Here is a 22,582-nt window from a genome sequence, read left to right as displayed (position 1 = left end):
TTTAAATTTACTCTGTTAATATCATTCTGTAAGTCTGACTATACAAAACTCCTAACTATTCACCCAGGAAAACAGCTGACTAAGGCTAACCAAAATACACAGCACTGTTTCTGTAATCAGCTCATCAAAAAGTTTAGGAATCAAGTAACTTTTGTTTATTTTCCTAATCAATAGATACACTCTTCATTCTTATTTAAAATGTCCCATATTTTTATCTGGTTAGTCTAAAATTTGTTGTCGTTTTTATTGATTTGCTCGGATTGGCTTTCTGGTTGCTTATTGGTTTGTATTTTGTTTGAGGACAGTTGAATTTCACCCAAACATTCCTACAGGATACCTTAAATATGAATTTTAATTATTTTTATTTTACTATTCCTAATTGCCATGCCAAAGATTGCTTAGAAGTTTCATGATATTTGGATGGGTGGGGGTATTATTTTCATTTAGGAATTATTGAAAATGTATGGTCCTTTTAAAAACAACTTTGGACCACCTTGCACTAAATCTAGTGATAGAAGGAAAATCGCACTGGATTTGTATTACAGTATGATGCCTTGACCACAAATCTAGTTGACTTTAGTCAAAGTTAAACTTTTCTGAACTTTTTTCTTATCACTTATGAAATTCAGGATTGTTTTCCTACATTATTTCTATATTATACACCTGTTAATATCCTATCATTCTGTTTAAGTTGATTGAAAACTTTCCTCTTTCCCTTGATAGTTATATATTCGCATTTTGAGAGTAAAACAAAAATTTACGCTTTTATAAACTGGCATGTTTTTTATTTTTGAAACTAAAAATTGAGAACTCATTTTTAAATTATGATATAACATGACAAACTGGTGGATGTTTCACTTTAAGATAGGAAACATCTGTATTTACCTATAAATTTTTTATTTAAAAGTCACCAAACTTGAAAAACTTATTAACATGGTCAATTATTTAACTAGACAGATGCTGAGTGTGAAGAACACCCTATTTTACACATGGTCTACAAATGAATTTCTTTGGGAAACAGGAACCATCTCCCTTGCAGACAATGCTTTGTCCAGAATTCTACAATTGTCATTTGGGTGGCTGGGGCTCTCAGAACTTAATAGCATATATAAAGAAACGTGTCCCTCCTCCCCTAAAACACTCCTCAAAAAAATCAAGTTATCAAGTTTGGGGCAATATTTGGATGTTTTCCACCAAACTACTGAGAAGCACAACCAAAATTGTTGGCATGTATATTCAGCAGATAAATTTTTTAATGAGAGAAAAGAGAAGAAAGTGATTGAAATTGTTCTTCTTCTTGAGTTTCTAGTTTCTCAGTCTCTTCCCTCTAAGGTACCCTTTTCAAGCCCCTTCTCCAGCTTGTGATGCCAGTGTGTAACTTAGAGCTGAGAGCCAAGGGTGGGGGCAGGGAAATCTCCTGAGGGGCTGCTTACTAATGTAATTCCATAAATCAGCTAATGGGAGAGAAACCAGATCTGTGTGGTTTCTAATGCTGTCCCACAGAGATCAATCATGTCACCTGAACAATGTTCAGGGACTAAGAGGCTGGGGTTGCCCAAGGGATGATTCTATCCCTTGAGTCATATGAGGCTGAGATATTTTAAAAAGTTAGATCTTCATATCAGAAATGTAACTACTGTGAATCTGAAAACTGAAGGATTGATTACCTTTCCATGAGACAAAGTGCTATTATGTAACTTATCATAATGCATAATCACATGTTTATTAAAATCTCTCAATTTAATATTGATCATTTAGGATGCAAGTTTTTAAGGTAAGTTTTGTTGCAAAAAGGGCATATAGTATTTGTAATAACTGCTTTGAATAATTAGTGACAATTTTTTTAATACACTAATTGACTAAATGAACAGTGTTCTATGCAAATACACAGTATCACAGAAAAACTAAATTTGTTTTATGTGCATTGTAATCTTATGGAATATTATCAAGAGGGTGATTTTATAAACATATTTCCAAGGCATTAAGATGCTCTTAACATGAGATGAAGCAGGAAAATGTAAAAATAAGTTAGGTTGTTCTAAAAGGAATGCCAGAGAGGGGGCTTTAAAAAATGTGGGCAAGAATCCCAAAACATCCATGTGAATCTGTCTTAATTTCAATTTACTCACCCTGAAAATCTGATCAAGCCTCCAGTCTTTGGGAGGAGAATAAGTCAATGGAAAGAAGGACTCATGAGGTTTGAAATGATAAATAAGAATAAAACTAATGATTATGATGCAATTATTAATTGGTGTCCATAATTTAAAGCCAACAAATATTAGCTACTGAACTTAAACCTGAAGTCCACAGGTAATACCCATAATGAAACCCCAAATCATTATCCTCAGCCAGGGAGTCTATCCAATCTCTAAAACATCTCCACAGATGATGATAACTTACAGGAACCAAATTAGAGAGGGAAGCAGGACAGCAGGGGACTTTTCACCCACCAGCAAACACTGCTCCAGCTTTGGTTCAGTCATGTAAACCCTGTCACTCTGACATGCATCCAGCTGGTTTCCTACAACCATAACTGTGTGGTTACACATGTGCTTAAGGCTGCCATTGCCTTTTTAAAATAAGCTAGATAGAGTCTTAGCCAATTAAAAAACAAAACAAAACCCCTCCCCCAAACTTTTTCTTTCTGCCAAATAGCATTCCACTAACAATCTTAGCCTTGAACCATGACCTTGTAGGAAGGAGTATGTAGTTAGGAAAACATCTTCAGAGAGCTCTATGAAGACTGAAATTTGTTTCCCTTCTCACCCACACCCCATTTTCTGAAGATCAACAGAACTTTTGTGCATGTGGATTTAAAAGAAAAGGTAGTACTATGGGATCATCTGTGATCAAAATGTCTAAGGAATTTAAACATCACAACAAGTCTGTGGAAAAACTACCCAAATGAGAAAAAAAAATGGACATTTATGAAATTTGTCTAGACTGACAAATCAGCATAGAAACTTGTGCAGAAAACCTATTGATAGCCACATTAAGCTCCTTCAGAGCGGTTATTTACTAAGTAAATCAGAATTATTCAGTGGCCCTTCCCACTGCATACTCTAAATCGGGATGCAGGCTGGGCCATGGGTCTAGCTGAAGGTGTAGCCTACTTGCAACATGAAATCTATTATGCTACATACTATATAGTTAAAGAGGAAAAATAAAGCCATCTAGTCCTTATCAACTGGGCATTAACAGGAAATTTTATCATGAACTGAATTTTAATTCCCATAGGCCTTAGAGACTAGAGGTAAGTTGCAATAAATTAATCCAGAAAAACACAATTCAAAAACTAAAAACTAGTTTTTGCCACCTAATAGATAGACCTGCATTTTTATAATTGCTATTATCTTTGTTTAAGCAGCGTTGCCAAAGGAAATGTAACCACTCTGAAGTCAAGTCAAACTCTTGACAAAGAGATGGATTCTCTTATAAAGAGGTGTAAGTGCAATATTTTGATGGACCCGATCACAATCAATAATGATAGCAATACAACACTGTGGTTTTTCTGGAATCCCAAAGTGCCATTTGCTTTGTATATTAATAAAACTTAAAAAAAAAATCTGTATCTTATATGTGTTCAAACCTGCAACAGAATTCTTTAACTTTCCTCTTTTAACCTTTTAAAGAGGTTCTCCTTCATGGAGAAAACTCCTTGAAGCAGTGCTCGCAATTTTTAAAAAGAATGTGCAAGTGCCCTCTGATAATAACTTGTGAGAGCCAGTCTCACTCTATAATCTGACCCACAGAACATTCCCAAATGCTAAATCCACTATCTACATTCTCAAGTATATATGAACATCCTGCCATCTACTCTGCAAATTTTATCAAGGGACTAAACACGATTACTTTTCCATATTTCTTTGTTAAACATTCCACTAAAACCATTTGCCTATGATTGTACATTTTTTCCCTTTTTGTTTTGATCAAGTTACCATATGAAACTTCCACCAGACACATCACTCCTTGTATTTAACATAATTAAAAGCCTAATTTAACAATTACTTTAGTGGTAATCAGTACATGCCTGTTGTAAGGTCATATAGGAAAAAGAAACTATTATTGACCATCTAGGGTATCAATCAAAACTGTGCTTGGTGTATAGAACAATTTTGTGACCACAAAAATGGTTACTTTGTCAGATGCAGAGCCCAAAGGAAATATACTTTGGTAACCAAATTTTTTTGGAATCATTTGTTTCTGAAACTACGTGAAACAATTCTTAAATAGAATTACCATCACCTGCCCAAACTGAACTACTTTCGTCCCTTTATTCTTAGACACATCCTTCTTAAAAATTGCAGGTGGTGTTCAGCTTTCCGTATTATTTCTGCTTTCTCAAAAAAACACCAGATATGCAGAAAATGGAAAATAGAAACGTTTTTTATCACGGTGGAGAGAGAGAGAGAAAAAAAAACCTATTCTAGAAGGGGGTAGAACACCCTTTTGAAACCATGTATTTCAGCTTCAATGATCACTCAGATTGTGTTTTAATGGAACTATAGGCTTTTGTGCCACAAACTGTGCCCTCACTGTTATAACTGGGCCACTAAGAAGTCTCCCTTAGCCTATAAAAGTATATAAAACGCGAAGTGTCCAATCCTTTGGGCAGAGATGCTTTTAAAACTAATACTAAGAGGGAGGGGGGCATTTGAAACCGCCAAGGGGGCATTTTTGACCATACTGAATGTGAAACTTCTGAGTTTTTTAAACCAATTACATTAGTTTACCACCACAGATAAAAAGGAGGGGCGCACCCCCCCCCCCCCATCTGGAGGCCAGTTCCACGCGAAGTGCAGCTGGGGAGGGTGGTGGAGAGGCCGTGCCCTCGCAACCACCTGCGACTGTATCTTACAACCTGAAGGAAGCTTCAGGAAAGGGGTACTGCATCTTCAAGCCAGACAAGAAGCCCTGAAGGGGAGAAGAGAGGGGAGTGAGGAGGGAAGGGGGGAGACTGGGAAACAAGAAATCATCTCCTCTGACCTCTAGTGAAGTGCCAGGTTTTTTCTTTAGCTCTTCACATTTTCTAAATTTGCAGATCTGGTGTCCCGTTTTGCGGTTCCTGCAACTGCTGCAGACGCCACAGTTGATGAGCCTCTTGCAGGGCACGCAGACCCCACACCTTTTCCTCTTCTTCTTGGCCGGGTTGGCTCCGCTAGCTCCCCCTGAGGAGGACGAGGAGGAGGAGGAATGATTCTGCGGGCAGTCTGCCAGATTGGCAATTTGAAACGCACTGTCTGTGACGGCTGCTGAGGCTGCTGCGGGGGAGTGAAGGGCTGTCATGACGATGACCCCTGGAGGTAATGAGATGCCCCCTAAAGCCGGGATAGCGGAAAAAGTCCCCACGCGCTCGGGGAGATTCATTATCTCTGCTTCAGCAGCGCCGCATTTGAGCTTGTTCATGCATTCCCCCGCCAAAGGTCTGCAGTGTTCAGGGGATAAGGTGGAGAGGAAATTAGTATTTGCCATTTGCAACGACGGCTCTGGCGGGCAGCCAGCTTTCCCCAGCCTCTGGGAGTCGTTTCGGTGGTGCATGCTGGTCCTGCTGCCGCCGCCGCCGCCGCCGCCACCGCCGCCGCCGCCGCCACCGCCGCCACCGCCGGCGGGGAGGATTGCCGAGGAGGAGGCGGAGGAGGAGGCGGCGGCGGAGGAGGATTTCCTGCCGCCCCCGCCGCCCCCGCCACCGCCCCCGCCGCCCCCGCCGCCGCCGCCGCCGCCCCCGCCGCCGCCCCCGCCCCCGCCGCTGCCCCAGAGCATGGCGGTGGCGGCGGCGGCGGTGGCCGCGTTGTCGCAGTTCCAGGGGGACATGCCGATGCGCGCGGCGGCCGCGGCGGCGGCGGCGCTGCTGGGGAAGATGGGGGTGGTGATGCGCGCGATCTTGGCCGCCTGCGGGAAGGCGCCCCCGTTGGTCTTGTAGAAGGAGGTGGCAAAGGAGCGGTAGCGCTCCATCTCCGAGTTGTAATCCACAAGGCTGTTCAGGGCCCCCTCGGGCAGGTGGCTTTCCTTGGGCAAGCCCGGGGCCTCCGGGCTCGGCCCGGGCTCCACGCAGACATTGGTGTTCATGGTGCAGGGGGGGAAGAAGGGGTGCAGGGTGGAAGTGGGGACCGCCTGGTCCGACACCTGGGTGGGAAAGGGGGGGAGGTGGGGGGGAGGGAAGGGGGTGATGGTGGTGTCGGGGTGGGGGCCGAGGCGGGAGGGGAAAGTGGGTCCGGATGGGGAGAGCAAGGTGAGGACTGCTTTATTCCTCTCTGGGGCGCATTTCCACAGACGGTGAATTCCCAGGCAGCGTCTTCCTTAGCATTATCCTCCAACTGTTACAACTAAAATAAAGAAAGTCATTCCAACGAGCTGCACGAGGAAAAAGATTAAAAATAAATAAACAGCCTCCCTCACCACCCCACCGCAGACACTGAGAGCTCCCGCATTCTTCGTCAGGTCGTTTGCATGACAATCATCAAGACGTGACCCCCCGATTCCCGCCCACCCCCCCCACACACGCTCCCAACCCACTCCCTCCCACCCCACAGCACACCGCAGCTCCTCCCCCCTATTCTCATAACCCTCCAGAGAAAATGTATTAATAGCCAGGATACCCAGGGAAAGAGGAAAGACGGGGGTGACAAATGCCGAGGGAAAAGGGCAATTGGAGTGCTAAAGACATGCAAATCAGGGGTGGGAGGGCGATACTACCTATAAGCAGAGGGCATTTAAACATTATGAAATGTGTGAACAAGTGCTGCCTGGGCATGCAAATGCTGTAAAGTAGAAAACAGCAATGGCCCTATGAGGAAAATGAACAGGAAATTAGCAAATGAAGTACTGAGAAAGTCTACAATACATCCGAGTATAAACTGTAAGCAAACACAATACAACTGAGAGCTGAGAGACTGCCCACATACAATCCGAACTAAAGAGGCAGGGAAAAAAGAACTACCAGCTGCCACAGTGTCCTTCTGTGTCTGCGGTCATTAGTTTGAATCCCAGCACAGCTGGCTCTGTTAGGGTCTTAATTCAATGGACCAAGGACAGGTCTCAATTGTACAAGGCATTTGGTGGTGGGGCTTGGTGGGGGTAAGAGGGTGGTGTTCTACTTGTTTAAAAGAAAGAAAGAACGAAAGAAAGAAAAGAAAGATGGACTAGATACAAATTTTTAAAAATAATACAATGTCACAGGTTTTAAACCAAGTGCCTGCAGCCTCTGTAAGAATATTCCCAATAATTCCAAATGGAGACTCCTGTCTCTTCCCAAGACAAGAGGAAAGCATGGGACTTTTTTTTTTTTTTTTTTTTTTTTTTTTTTTTTTTTTAAGAATCTCTCATACTCACTGCTTTTTGCTTTTTACATTGAGTAAAAGATGGGGGGGGGGAGGAAGGGAGATCTCTTAAGGTGTTGTTTACCTGAAGAAATAACCTTTAAAAAGATTTTTTTTTCTTTTGCTCTTTTTCAAAGGAAAGTTTAATGTTAACTGGGTATTTGCATTCATCTCTTTGCTTATAGGCCATTATTATGCTTTAGGAAAAGATATTTTAGTTGTTTATCACAGAGGAAGAGGTACATCTCAGCCCTTTAAGAAGTAATGCAAAGACATAAAGTGTATATTAACCTAAAAAACCCAGTTTCTTTGTTTCCAGATTTTGGGGGGGGGGAGCAGAATATCTTTTGGTGACATCTTCTGAAGCCCACATATTGGCCTGGAATGTTGAGTTCAGGGAATTCTAAATGGGGGCCCAGTAGTCTCAAATATTCAGTTCAAAATGGATATCAATTATAGTAATTATGGTTATAATTAGATTAATGAACCATTTATGCCCAAACTCCAAGTGCAAAAACTTCAAGACCTGCTGATGAGGTGCCCTAAAAAGAGGGGTTTACGTAAACAAATCCCTATTAGGCAAAGTAAATCAAGATAAGGAACCTCACCCCAGGCTGGATTAGAAGCTAGCAGGCATCTTTCAATCACAGCAAAAGCCCCTAATCACTCAGGAACCACCTCTGTGGTTTCGCATTAGGGAAAACTGCTCCCTTCAGAGGTCTGATGGCAATACAAAGGGTGCCCCCCAAATGCTCCTGGCTAAATATTCTTGATGCTTGGAAGGGGGTAGGGGAAGACACAGCAAGATGATGCATATAGCTTCAGTTTCTGCGAATCACATTGTAACTGCAAGACCATAATAACTGCTACTCAGTAAAAACTAGTTATGCCAACCATGCATTAGCTATCACATTGAGTGGAGGGAAAAAATTCAGTATTTTAGTCTTTTGACCTTGTTCCAAATAAAGAAATAATTTAATGTCCCTTTTCCAGAGTATTAGAGGGCTGTTTCCAAACACAAGCTTTCCTTGCTTTTCCTATTGCCATCACCTCCCCCTCCCTCCCTCAAGGTTTAATGCCACCAGAAACTGTAGAAAATGATTGTGCCCAGTATCCAGGTCATTATTGTTTAATCAATGCATCTCTGGAGCATGAAAAAGGTACCTAAGCCACAGCTATTGTTTGGATTTTCTTTAAAAAACAAAATAAAACACACACAAATAACTATAGTCCTATTCCAAAGCTAAATTAGACAACCGTACTTCATGATCCTGTTCTGCCTTTAAACAATGTGACTGTCCATGCCTAATATTGTATGTCTGGTCTACCAGAGACATAGAGATCAAAGGTCATATTTAACATTCAGGAGGAGGGGCGGGTGCAGATTAATTAATAAATTAATACAGCGACGCCTTTTATTGCTGGACTCCAGCATTAATAATCTACTTTTACAATCCCAACGGACAGCAAACATTTAAGAGAAAAAAAGCCAGAGAAAGAGAAAGAACAATCACTTACCAGTCTCTTTTTATTTGGGGAGCCTTAGAATTTGCAGACGCTGCTAGTCTGCCTTTAATTAGTTGCACATCACCCCCTAACACAAAGAAACACAAATCCAGATGTGTCTTGGCAGCTCCCAATTACAACTTTAATACTTGTAAACAAACTGTTGGGGGGGGGGGATAAATAAATATGCGGATCAAAAAAAAAATACCTGTAAATGGCTTTTTTTTTTCTTGTTGCAGAAAGAAGGAGGAGGAGATGGTGTTAGTGGTGGGGGTGGAAGGAGGAGGAGGTGGGGGGAGAGGAAAGAGCCGAGTGTGAGTGTATGTGTGAGAGCGCGGGGCTGTTCTCGGTGGTCTCTCCTCTCCCAGCGCGTTGCTCTCCGTCCGTCTCCAGTCGCTGTGTGCGAGGGAGGGAGGGAGCCGGGGAGCCTCTCTCTCTCCCCTCTCTCTCTCTCCCTCTCTCTCACCCTCCCCCCTTCCCTCTCTGTTTGTGTGTGTGCGTGTGTGTGGTTGCTGGGGGAGGGGAGCGCGAGAGAAAGGCGAGGGAGGAGGTGTGGAGGCTGGGGGCGGGGGCGGGGGCGGGGGGGTGATTGGCGCCGAGGTGAGGAGGACGCAGGGACGTGGACACCTACTGATGATTGGCTGCAAATTACACGGGGAACAAGAGGCGCACGCGGGCCGGCGCTCCCCTTCACAAATCCTCTCCTCGGCGGAGGAGCCACGTTTCCCTGCTCGCCTGCCGTTCGCCCTCCCTCCCGGCGCCCGGCTCTCCGGCTCAGACGCCCAGCACCGAGGGCCGTTGATTATTTTCTTTTGCTCTCGGAGATAATTGCTTGGAAGGGATGGAAAGAGGGCGTTTCCGCCGCTCTCTCTCGGCGTGTGTGTGTGTGTGTGTGTGTGTGTGTGTGCGGGGGGGGGGAGCGTGTGCGGGTGTGTGTGTGTGTAAATAAACTTGTCTGGGTTTTCTGGATGGGTTGAGGAGAGGAGTACAAGAAACAGAAAAGGTCGCGTTTGTTTGAAGAATGCTCTTAGTTCGCACCCTGCCGCATGGCTTTTAAATAATTCTGCTGTACCTAGAAAGACTTTTTCAAAGATCTTATCACTTGGGGCTTTAAAGTAAGGGAAAACGGATCAGGTTTCTTGTTGTCCACATCTTTTAAATATTTGTATACCAGAATGTAAAAAATTGGTGCTGTGACGCTTGACCGATCTCCAAATCAATCTCAGTCCTTCTCTCCCTCTCTTCTTTCTCCCCTCCCCTCCTCGCCTCCCCTCTCCCCTTTCCTCCTCTCACTCTCCCTCTCTCCTCCAATCCCCTTCTTTTCTGTTCCATCTGGTGGTTCCAAGTATTAACTCAGATTTTTAACTTACTGCCCTATTTTTAATTTCAAACTTTACTCAAACAAAACTACTTTTATATCTGCATTAATTGATTTTATACTACTATGACTTCTTGACGCTCAGAGAAAGAGCTTAATAATGGACAGATAAATCTTTTACCACAGGTCATGTATAAATAAAACTCACTCATAAATGCAGCTATGAATTAACTTTTTCACTGCTGCCTTCAACAAAATGAGATATTCCTGGATTCATGCTATCCTACTATTGAAATGAAGTATGCTCTAGTGGAAATGGTTATGAAATAATATATAAAAGCATGAATCTTTTTTGATAATAATTTCCTAAGACCGACTAACATTAAGCTACAAAAGTAAAAAAGAAAAAAAAATAGACTGTTTAACGTGGTGTTCTAAAGTTTTGTATTAAAATTCAAACAATATTCTGAAATAAGGCAATAGTGTATCTTCAGCAAAGGAAGAAAAGTATCATAATGAGTTGTTTCTTTTATAATAACAAAATACTGAAAAGATATTTTAAACCATTTTATATTTGAATTTTCAAAAGATTGACCTTGACCATATCAAGATTCTGCCAACTATACAGGATTGATTATTGATAAGACGTTAAGAACTGTGGTGTGTATAAATGAAGTTGATGTCCCAAGAGTGGGTAACTACTGAAATGAGGGGAAGATTCTTTCATGACTCATTGATTAATATGAATGTTTTGCTGTTTTTTAAACATAAAATAAGTTGGTTATAAAATTAAACAAACTGGCTATCTGGCATTTACAGACAAAATAACTGGATGGTTAATAATTACTTAAATTCACTCATAAGATTTTTTATACTTTTGTTAATTCCTTGTAAAAGCAAAGAAGGCCATTTTCTTTCTTTCTTTCTTTCTTTCTTTCTTCTTTCTTTTTTTTTTTTTTTTTTTTTTTTTTTTTTACTTTTTTGAGCCTAGCATCGTAGAAAATTGATCAGCAAAATGTAGGCACTTTTTAATGAATGAAAACATACTGCAAAGCTGATAGATTCTTAACCATCTTTTCAAGATATTTATAATATCAGTCCAATAATAAAAGTTTTGAAGTTCGTAAATAGTTTTTTAAAATCAAAACACTATGCTTTCTCATGCCATATTTGCTTTCATTTTCAGAATACACCAAGCTCACTTCCAAAATGAAACTCTAAACAAATGAGAGAAAATAGGCACCAAATTCCAAAGAATTTTATTTTCTAGCTTACAAAGTAAAAACTCCAGACCATTTAGGCTTAATTGGTAAGAGATGCTATTAATGACCCATCCGTATCAGATCTGTGCTAAGTGGTTTGCAGATACTTTATTTTAATATATATTTATGCACTAACCATATGAGGTAATTATTTCCATTCTTACAAATAAGTAAATTGAGGCCCATAAAAATTAGATAACCAGGATTGAGTCTTAAATTTTAATGTATAACAAGGCAAAATCTGCACCCAATCCTGTCTCCAAAGCCTTACGCTTCTAATCTTTATCCTAGTCTATCAGTAATGAATTAATTAATCAATAAACCCTCTCTGCATACTAGAACCTTAGTTTTAATTATGATCATAGGCCTCTAATTAATATGACATTAATTGAACATATAGAACAAATGATAAAATATACCTCATGGCTCTGATATTATATCATCATCTTTCGATTAGGGAATTGATTACATCCTTGGCCAAATGTGATAAAGACAAATATCTCTTTTCTGGTCTACCTCTTGTCCTTTATTATTATTATTTGTTATACTAGTTTTGCCACTTGCATATCTGTCATGTTTCACACCAGTCCTTGTCCTATGTTGTGATGTGTCAGTGTTTTGTAACAATTGCTGAGAACACTTAGTCCTCTGTTAACTCTTCTTAGGAATCCACAGTTCTACAAGTACTAAAAGTTAAGGTTTGTTCCCTCTGCAAAACGCCTGCTACAGCTTCTGATTACCTGAAAGTGGGCCTTTCCTCTGCTTTATGTGTTTTGTGATCTGAAGCAGGAGTACAGGGGCTTCATTGATATCTTCATGGGAAAATGCAAAATTACAACTTGAGTATCACCTGAAAAAGTATCTTCTCCTCTGAAAACATTTTGTAATGTGCTATGAAATATCATTAAAGCATTGCTGCCTTTCATCATGATCAGTATCACCATTATCCCGGAATCTCTAAAAAGGTAGCATATCTGTCCTAACAAAAAGACTCTGAAATGTATCAGCACAAAAACCATAGGACTATATTTTTTGCTTCTGAAACAGCCCAGGGTGGGAATTTCAGATCGGAGAACCATTCTCCTCTATGAGTGATTCATGGTTCCAGTTTCCTTCTATCTTGGCACTTTGCTGTCCCCAAAGGACTGCTCACCAACTACAAGGAGCAAGCAGAAGGGCATGGAGAAGGCACCATCCCTTCTTAAAGACCTTGGTCTTGAAGTGATCCACAGTGCTGCAGCTCACATGCAATTGTCAAGAATTGTGACGTGCCACGACTAGCTGCAAAGTTTGCTGCACAGTCACTTCCTAGATGTAACTCTATTACTGTGGAGTAGAGAAACGATTTTGGTGGACAGCTGGCAGTTTCCCACACAGAGTAACACTAAAAGGAGAATAACCGGCTGGAGGGGTTAAATAGTCCACACAGCTCAGAAGTGACCTTAAGATTCCTCCTTCCCTAAGAGCATTTTTGCTGATTATCACCCTGAGAGATTACCATTAAGAGCAATCTCAATGACTTTGGGGGAAAGTTTGGCAACCAGGAACAAATTATGTTTCTTAAATACGTGTAGGACATCCAAACTATGGTTAGAATATTCAAACAAGAATTTACTAAAGAACAAAGAAAGCATAAGTAACCGAAGCAGAGGAGATACCACAAACATAAAATAAACTTAAAGATAAATTGTAGTCATTAGCAGCTTACTGGTGTTTTCAAAACCCAGAGATACCATTTAACCCTCCAACCAGTAAGGTGCTCCCTATTAATCGCTAAAACTATCCACCATCCAGGTTAGGAAAGGTGAGCAGAGCTCTCTCACCTAACATTGTAGAAGCCACCTTCCCAATTTGTGTTTACAGTCTCTGAGAACTGCCTCTTTCCATCGTAATCCACACTGTGAATAATAATACATTAACTATATCCTTCACAGAAGGAATATACCTATAAAATGGATAGGGAATAATTTTTTTTAACTCTTCTTTGGAGCTACCTGAGATTTTTATTTCTCTGTCTTCTTTACCAAATTTGAGATCCTTGGTATCAGCAATTGTGTCTTCAGTTTTGTGTCCCAGCTCATAGAAGCTTGGCACATGGTAAGATCCTAACCTTCTGTGCCATGCACGTTGAAGGAAAGTAGCACACACAAAACATGGAAATAAGCTCTCCATTGCCTGTAGGATAAAAATGCAAAATTCATAAGATGGCATTCAAAGCTCTTCTCTGATTGGCCCCATCTTTTGAATCTCATCTCTTATTATACCTTACAAGAACTCTCTACCCCAGCACATCCGTTTCTTCCAGACAACATTCCTCACTTTACCATGACCTTATAAAAAAAACAAAGACGAAAACAACAACAACAACAACAACAACAACAACAACAATAAAACCCTTTACTTACAGAATCATAAACTAAGAGGAAGTACTGCTATTTATATAAAAGAGACTTTTTTGCTTGTGGCAAATTATTCTATTATAATGAAATAATATTTTTAAATCCCTTAAGTGAACATATTTTAGAAAATTTTTAGAGATTTTCTTGGTGACTCAAGAAGTGGAATTTGATCAAATTAGTTCTTAAAAATCAATATTTTGCACACCTGTTATTTTCTTTCACTTTTAATTAAATATCGATACATCATTATCACAATGCTGACCTTCATATTCCAAGCTGGTACTCTTAACCCGCCAACAGTAGGTCATGTGCTTTGAGCTGTTTTCCAGCAATAATAAATTTGTCTTAAGCTATCTACACTCTCTGGCCTTGTCTTTCTAATGACTAACAGGAAGAATTTATGAAATGGCTGGCCACCGTTAAGGATAAAATCTGTGACTATTGAGGGTAATGAAAATAATGGGTTCACAGGGTTAAACCCATTACCTTGGCCTCATTAGCACCATATTCAAATCAACTATCCTCATAAAGTACACACATTCACCTGTTTTTACATACAGTCTGGGCACTAGACAGAAATGTACCAAACGCTCTTCTGGGCATTGATTTTTAGTATCGTTCTTCACAAGGTCTAATTTGGTCTAGGCCCACTCTTATTTCTTTGCGGCACTCCTTGTTATATAAATTCTCATTTCTATAAAATTACATCTTTGAGACTCCACTTTGAGACTCAGCTGTGTAACAGTTGTCCACAAACACAGAATCCCATACAAATGAAATAAAAACAGGTCAGAAAGGGAAGTCTCCAGAAGAACACTTCTTCCATAGACTTCCTAACCGGCTTGATTTTGACGAGATACGGGCTTCCTTGTACTTTACCATAACTACTTGGTATGTTTTGTTCATTGGAGTATTAGAAAGCACAAGCAAGAACCTTACAGATTTTTTCAAAGTATTCACCCATAAAGGAAATAATGGTCAATTTTGGTACAAAACACCAAGTCATGGTAAGTATCTTCCAGACACCAGCAAATCTAAGCATAGTTTTGCAATTTGAGCCCCAAGTTTCTCTTTAGGGTCTCTCTTTTTCTCTGCTTGGCAGTATCCAGGCACCCTTCATCGGCCCTTCTCCCAGGAAAATTTGCTTCAGGCATGGAGCTGGGTGCTTTCCTGAAAGTGTATTTCTTAAGATAGATAAGTAATGATAAAATCATATAAAGTTTGGAAATCTTGTGAAGTTTGCAAGTGTGAGCTGACCAGAAAACACTTCATGCACCTCTGTCAGCAAGCACTCAGTGTCACAGTGGCCCGTGCTTCCTGACGACAGTCCAGAATGTGGCAGCCTCTGTTCCTTCTGTTTTCAGCCATTCTCTTCTGCACACAAGTCTTACCTGACAGGATTTACAGAACACTGGCACGCAAGTAACAGAGTCCCCTCTCTCACTCCCTCTCTTTATTCTCACTCAAAGCCTCAAACCCAAATGTTCTCCTTTGCTCAAAGACAAGAGGCAGGCTTTTGTTTAAAATGAATTTATATGCAGAAACTGGACATTTTGTAAATAGGCTTGTGATCCTTCAAATCACCAGACAGGACTTGCCCAGTTAGTCAAAGCAAACAAAAAAAACCTCCAAGAATTTTAATAATGAGGTTATTTCTAAAATTTGCTTTTGTAAAGACATAAAATTAGGCTTACGACCATCATACTTTTTAAGCTCTATAAAATTTTGAAATTAAATTTATTTTAAACCGTTTTCTATTAAGCAATGTTCACTGAAATCACCATTTTTGAATTTGACATTTTTAAAATACAATAGAGACATTTTTTATAATATGTTTGTGATTTTTTTTCTACTGAGCTTGAGATTTTGACGTCCAATGTAACCTGGATAGCCCCATTTGCAATTACATTTCGAATCAAAACCTTTTTTTTTATGCTTGCTTTTTAAAAATGTATGTTTCCACCATTTAGTTTATCTTTAATTAACCCTTTTCAGAATAAAAGATTATTATCTTTCTTTGTTAAGATGAAGAATTCAGGATAATATCCCTGAGTTGTTAATGTTCAGTCCAGGAAGGTTTTTTTGTTTTGTTTTTTTGTTTTTTCCAGTGCTGACCTTTGTTATGCCGTAGTTATAGCAACAAGAAGAGTTCCTTCTGTCTGTCTGTTGTGTTCTCTTTCCAAACTAATGACAGTCTTTTCTATGCTGCTGTGTAATATGGCGAATGCTTTATGTGCATCAGTTTCTTGATTTATTGATGTATTTAGTGAAACCAGCAATTTAAATGGAAATATTTTAAATAAATGAAATTAATTGAAATGGAATTTGCATATTATGTGTGTTTGTGGAATATGGCTCATTCATTTAGGTATTTTTCCATATTGTCTTTAAGCTTCCCTAATCAACTTGCAGTTTAACTTCTCAAAGATCTAATTTATTTATCCTATCATTATATCCTTAATCTAAACACGAAGAGAGAGAGAGAGAGAGATTGAAAGAGAGAGCTAGGGAAGCCCTCCTTAGGGGAGTGATGTGTTGTGAGAACATATAGGTTGTCTGCCAAACTGGGCCACACAATCTTCCTATGACCTTGGGCATTCTAAGCCTCATTTTACTGATCTGGAATATCAGTGTAATTATAGTAATTACCTATCTCACAGGGTTTGTGAGGTTTAATTAATGTTAGCAAAGTGCTGGAGCTATTTAGTAGAACAGTACTATAAAAGGCAAACTACCTGAAAATCACAACTGCTTCCTCCCCGCATAGTACTTAATTTTCTACACTACTTTTCTCTTCAGCCTTAATACCACATTTATTGCTTTTTCCCTCCCCTTCAGATCTCTATCCGTGGTCCTTCCTACTTGAGACTTGCCGTGGATGAAGCACATGGCCTCTGCCCCACTTCTCTCAGGTGTACCATTTCCCCCGGGAGTTGAAACATTCTGGAACCCAATAGGAACAGGAGAAATGTAGTATCTGAGTGGCGGTGCCCTTCTCTTAAGTCAGAGTCTACAGTCTGAATTTGGGTCTCAAACACCTTCTGCTTGGGTGTTATTGGAGTTAGATTTCCAGTCTTTTTCAAAGATTGAGAGATCTGAAAGCCCTGTGTCTACATTCCCTTCTGGAAACAGTAGCTGGAGCTGTGATTAGAGATGGGGTTTCTAGTTTGCCGGCATTCTTAGCACTCCTTATTATCTAACACTTGTCCACCTAAACATTGGAATTTGCAACTCAGGGCCTCTGAGAACATTAGTGCTAGCTAGCTGTTCACTGCACAACAATGCCTGGCCAAATGGACAAGTAGGGGCTGGAATCCAGCCCATTGCTCTGCTTGCCAAGCCATGTTCTGGTGGGTCTAATTTGCACAAAGGCATTCTAGGGACCAGAAGTGGCCTTGTCAGTATCCCAGCTATAAGTCAATTAAATAGAACAGTGACTGCCACAGTGACCTTAATTAGTATTAAAAAATTAGCATCCCGTCTTTGAAATTATACCCCACAAGACTATATCAAACTTAAAATCGTATTCCATTTTTGTATTTACCCTCTCATCTTGTGGACCCATTTGTACCTAAAACGCATTCCAACATGAGCTACTTTTCAAATACGATGTAAATAGCATGAAAATTTTAGTTGTGTTAACTCACTGCGGCTGAAACAGAATTATATTTAATTAAAAATTAATAAAATGACCAAAAGCATAATGTGTATTGGATCGTTGTAATAATGTTATATTTCTTTCTTTGGGGACAACTACCTTTTGAAATAGGGGACACTATTTATACCCTATTCTCTGTTAACTGCTAGCATCTTACAAGGGTAGCACTGCTTGAAAGACCAGTTGTTCTTACCTATTAGGAACTTGGCTTTTTTTTTTTTTTTTTAAGTTTATTTATTTTGAGAGAGACAGCCTGAATGGGGGAGGGGCAGAGAGAATATATCAAGCAGGCTCCGTGCTGCCAACTTACCGCCTGACGACCACGTGGGGCTCAAATTCACAAACCAGGAGCTCATGACCTGAGCCTAAACCAAGAGTCAGATGCTTAACCGACTGAACCACGCAGGCACCCCAGTAACTTGGTGCTTTTAAAATGATGATGATTTGATGGCTTTTCCTTTTGAATGTCTCTACTTTTAGAACTATTCTTTTCCTGTCATTTTGGCTATGCTATATAAGCAAAAAAAGAAAGTGAAAAGTGAAAAAGAAAGTTACCCAACGGCAACATTCATTGATTTACACTTCTTTCCCAAGTTTCACGAGTCCAAAATTTGAACAAGGTCCCATGAAAGCTAACCTCTAGATATTTTACTGATCACTAATCTATTTGCAAGAGAATCCAGATAACTATATCTTTCCCTTATACAAAACATAATGTAACTTTTACTCTTCCACTATAGTGGGAAGGAAAGTTGTCAAATTTCTACTCACTACATGTAAGAGAAAATTACTCAAACTGGCTTAAATGATGAGGTCCCAGATAGGCAGGCTTCAGGCATAGAACAATGTGTAGTTTCAGGGTGTCATGGGTGGTACACGTTCTCCCCATCTCTTTCCTCAATCATCCCCATCACCTTGGTCTTCCCTCAGGCAGATTTCCCTCACAGTTACTGCTGCAGCAATTCCAATCATCATTTCCAGGCATCTCAAGGAAAGAAAAGGGCTGCCTTGTTTTGTGTCTATGTCTTTAGAGCAATAAAATCTAGAAGCACTAAGGCTGATTTCCACTAAGATCTCATTAGCCAAAATGAGGTCACATGTCCACACCCACACCAACCACTCTCAAAGAGAATGAGATTGCTTAGTCTTATTTTTTTTATTTATTTTTTGTACATTTATGTATTTTTTGAGAGACATAGAGAGACAGAGCACAAGTTGGGGAGGGGCAGAGAGAGAAGGAGACACAGAATCCAAGGCAGGCTCCAGGCTCCGAGCTGTCAGCACAGAGCCCGACACAGGGCTCCAACTCACAAACCGCAAGATCATGACCTGAGCCAAAGTCAGATGCTTCACCGACTGAGCCACCCAGGTGCCCCTGAGATTGACTTAGTCTTATGAGTATCTACTATCCCAGGAGCTAGCAATGAGATCATCCTGAAGCATATGACGGTCTGGAGGATAAGAAATATCTAAACATAGAGCACCTGGCTGGTTCAGTCAGTTAAGTGTCTGACTCTTGTTTTCGGCTCAGGTCATGATCTCCCAGTTTCATGGGTTCAAGCCCTGTGTGAGGCTCCGGGATGGCAGTGTGAAGCCTGCCTGGGATCCTCTCTCTTCTGTCTCTGCCCCTCCCCCACTTGCATTATCTCTCTCTCTTTTTCAAAATAAATAAATAAACTTAAAAAAAAAAGAAATATCTGGGGTGCCTCAGTGGCTCAGTTGGTTAAGCGTCCAACTTTGGCCTAGGTTGTGATCTCACTGTTCCCTGAGTTGGAGCCCCATGACAGGCTCTATGCTGACAGCTCAGAGCCTGGAGCCTGCTTCAGATTCTGTGTGTGTGTGTCTCTCTCTCTCTGACCCTTCCCTACTCATGCATGTCTCTCTCTCTCTCAAAAATAAACATAAAAAAAAAAAAACAGAAAGAAAGAAATATCTGAACATTAATCATCATTCAATTGAGAAAGAGGAAGAAGGAGGTGGGGACTGGATGGCTGTTAGTGAGACAAGTATCAGTGTCTGTTGTTGCCTTGTATAATTCCATTACTTTGTTTTTTCCTTCTTGAAAAGGTAAGCAGTCCTAAATCTCATGAATCATGCCAGATTATACATGATAAGGAGAAGTCAGTTTATGGATACTAACATTGTATCGTGAGTAAAAATTAAAATTCCAGTTTTGACTCTGTAAGTAAGAGCTCATTTTTAGCCACATGGCTTTCTGAGCAAAGCTTTACCGACTTATTACTACTGAATCCTCTCATATTTGTCTCAGAACTTGTATGCTCTTCTACACAAGTCAAAGAGTATCTGAGCTCCAGAATAAGGGATAGGGTTAAAAACTCTGGATGTTAGGAGAAAGCAGAGAGAATGAGGAAATTAAATTAAGAGAAGTGGTGAAATTTTCATGGTATAGCACATGTATTTCCATAATTAAGTCTATCATGAATAATTTCCTCTTATACCTTCTGCTGGCCCTTACAACCATTACTTTAACATATTTGCAAGGTATGAGAAGCAAAATAAATAGCCAGTCTTTAAAATTTCAAGTTGATCCCCAAACTGACTCAAATTTGCAAAAATCTGGCATAATTTAAAAGTAAATAAATAGAAGCAACACTTAGCAGAAGGTTCCTAACATAAACAAAGCTGTGCACGTTTTGTTTATTTATGGGATCCATGCAAAGTGTCATATTCATTTAAAAATATTCAGCACAAGAGTGATTGATTTAAAAAATTGAATAGAATTAAGGACTATAAGCATTCTTTAAACCTAAAAGTTTGGAAAAGGGAGATTGACTAGTTTTTGTAATATTATACTTGGGAAAACATTTTTCTCCTTTACGTCTGTTCAGATTTTTTTTAAAGGAAGATTGTGAGAAAGATAGTCACCATTTCTCAAAAGTGCATATAATTTGGGATGTGACAAACTCCACCCTTCATACAACACCTGAATGTTGCTCAAGGTTAAGTACTGAAACATAAGTATGAAGTCTCCTATATTAGTCTTTTTCATTCAAGGAATTTTTACGATGCTCCTAAAAGACAAAACAGTTTGAAATCCTTATCCCTGTGGGACTCACCTCTACTGCCATTTCTTTAGTCAGCTGATGGCTATTCACTCTTCCTTTCCAGCCTGAATTATTCCCTATCATATTTTAATTGAATAAACATTCCTTAAACACCAGATATGTGCACAGCATAGTGTGTGAAGTACTGAGGGAAGGAAAAACTGCCCTGGAGAAACTAATAATCTGACAGAAAGTACTCAGATGAGGAGAAAATACATACACATGTACACACGCAGAGATCTAATGACAATTATCCCATTAAAAAAAATTATCCCATAAAAAATTTTTAATGTTTCTTTCCGAGAGACGGAGACAGAGAGCAAGCAGGGGAGGGGCGATAAAGACAGGGAGACACAGAATCTGAAGCAGGCTCCAGGTTCTGAGCTGTCACCACAGAGCCCTACGTGGGGCTTGAACTCACAAACTGCGAGACTGTGACCTGAGCCAAAGTTGGCGCTTAACCGACTGAGCCCCCCCCCCCCCAGGCACCACTATCCCAGTTATTTTTTAACAAGAAGAAGTTAAGTGAACAAGTAAAGGGTAACATGAAGTGGACTCTGAAAACTTCTATATATCGGAAGGGTAAATAGAGGGTAAATATAGCAAACAGGAATGATTGGATAATTTGAGGGTTAGGATGCTCTTCAGAAAGACCTCACAAAAGAAGTCCTCTTTGAATTGGAATGACTAACAAATGGAGAAGAGGAGAAAGAATATTTGGTGTAAAGGAAATAGTGTAAGCAAAAGCTGAGGGAACACAGAGTACATTAGAGCCCACAAACGGTGTCTTGTTGAACGTGACTATTGTAAAGGGTCTCCCAAGAAGAGAAAAAGTGATGGGTAATGAAACCCTGGAAGAAGAACAGAGTCAAATTGCATAAAACCTTTAACGTTATCCTGAGGAAAAAAGCCTTGTTTGGTAGTAAAAAGGAGCCATTGAATGTTTTGAGTACAGGACATTTACTATCAGCACTTTTGTTTGTTTTTAAGGTCCCTCTGACTTCCACTGGAGAAGATGATTTGGAAGGAGGAGAGACATCATGTTCCTGGAGGGCATTTTAGATTCAGATTCCTGCTACAGAATAGAACAGGCAGGAGACCAAGCCGAAAATTTTTGGAATGCCTACATTTTAATTAAGGGACCAATAAGTTTCAGAAGACAAGGAAGGTGACTCAGAAAGAGCCATCAGGAAAGGAGATAGTGACAGAAAATCCCAAAAGGAAGGGTATTCCTAAATTGCTAAGTGGTCCACAGAAATAATGATGCTGAAAAATCCAAAAAAGGCTTGAAAGAAGCTGCCAGGGGCAATCCTAGAGTCGTATTCAGAGCAGTTTCATTTTTACCACTAATTGGTTTGGGAAGAGATGTCAGATTCCCATTACTATTCCTGGTCTTAGTGCAACCCCGCAATTGGTATCTGCTCACTCATGTGCCAAAATCACGGTTATTTTATAATTAATTTTATGGGAAACTATTATTTATTTTATATGGTAAAACAGAAACTAGACGCTCCTGCTGTACATTTGAGCTTCCCCATAAAGAAGCCAACACATTTGGCCATAAGAACTTTTTGCAATTGAGAGAGGGTTTCAAAGGTTTTGTGGTTACATGATAACTATGTAGTAAAGACCATCTTTTTCCAGTCTCTATACCTCTATCAAGATGATGAAGAGAGGTTCACAGATTCCAACCTTTGTGTATTTCCCAATACTCACCTCATCAGAACTCATCAGGAATGTCAGGACTCATCTCTCTCTCTATCTCTTTGGTTTTTTTTTTTCCTAATGTTTATTTATTTTTGAGAGAGAGAGAGAGAGAGAGAGAAAGGGGGGGTAGGGGGAGAGAGAGAAGGACAGAGAGGATCTAAAGCAGGCTCTAAGATATCAGCACAGACCCCAACACAGGGTTTGAATCCATGAACCACAAGATCATGACCTGCCGAAGTCAGACCCTTAACTGACTGAGCCACCCAAGCGCCCAGGACTCACTCATCTCCTGATGCACTTTGTCACTATTTTGTTCAGTCACCATGAGAAACCCTGATTCCCAGGACAGAG

At 40.1% G+C, this 22,582-nt stretch overlaps 1 protein-coding gene across 4 annotated transcripts in view; it reads right to left on the bottom strand.

The window, feature by feature from the left end:
- Positions 1-22,582, bottom strand: part of CXXC4 (CXXC finger protein 4) — a 55,068-nt gene that overhangs the window by 26,422 nt on the left and 6,064 nt on the right. For 2 of the 4 annotated variants that reach the window (XR_009259409.1, XM_058721761.1), the window contains exons 1-3: positions 9,031-9,358; positions 8,835-8,910; positions 4,987-6,323 (exon numbers count right to left, since the gene is read on the bottom strand). Coding sequence is in view for 3 of the 4 variants with exons in the window: in XM_058721761.1 (XP_058577744.1) it covers positions 4,987-6,066 (1,080 nt within the window). In the remaining variant the exon portion in view is untranslated. Of the gene's footprint in view, positions 1-4,986; positions 6,324-8,834; positions 8,911-9,030; positions 9,359-22,582 lie in introns of those variants that run through there. The other 2 variants (XM_058721762.1, XM_058721763.1) reach the window with 2 other exon arrangements.

Source organism: Neofelis nebulosa, chromosome 3 (assembly GCF_028018385.1).
Source record: "Neofelis nebulosa isolate mNeoNeb1 chromosome 3, mNeoNeb1.pri, whole genome shotgun sequence".
In the NCBI taxonomy this organism is placed as follows: Eukaryota; Metazoa; Chordata; class Mammalia; order Carnivora; family Felidae; genus Neofelis; species Neofelis nebulosa.
This window is presented reverse-complemented; position numbering and strand designations above follow the sequence as displayed.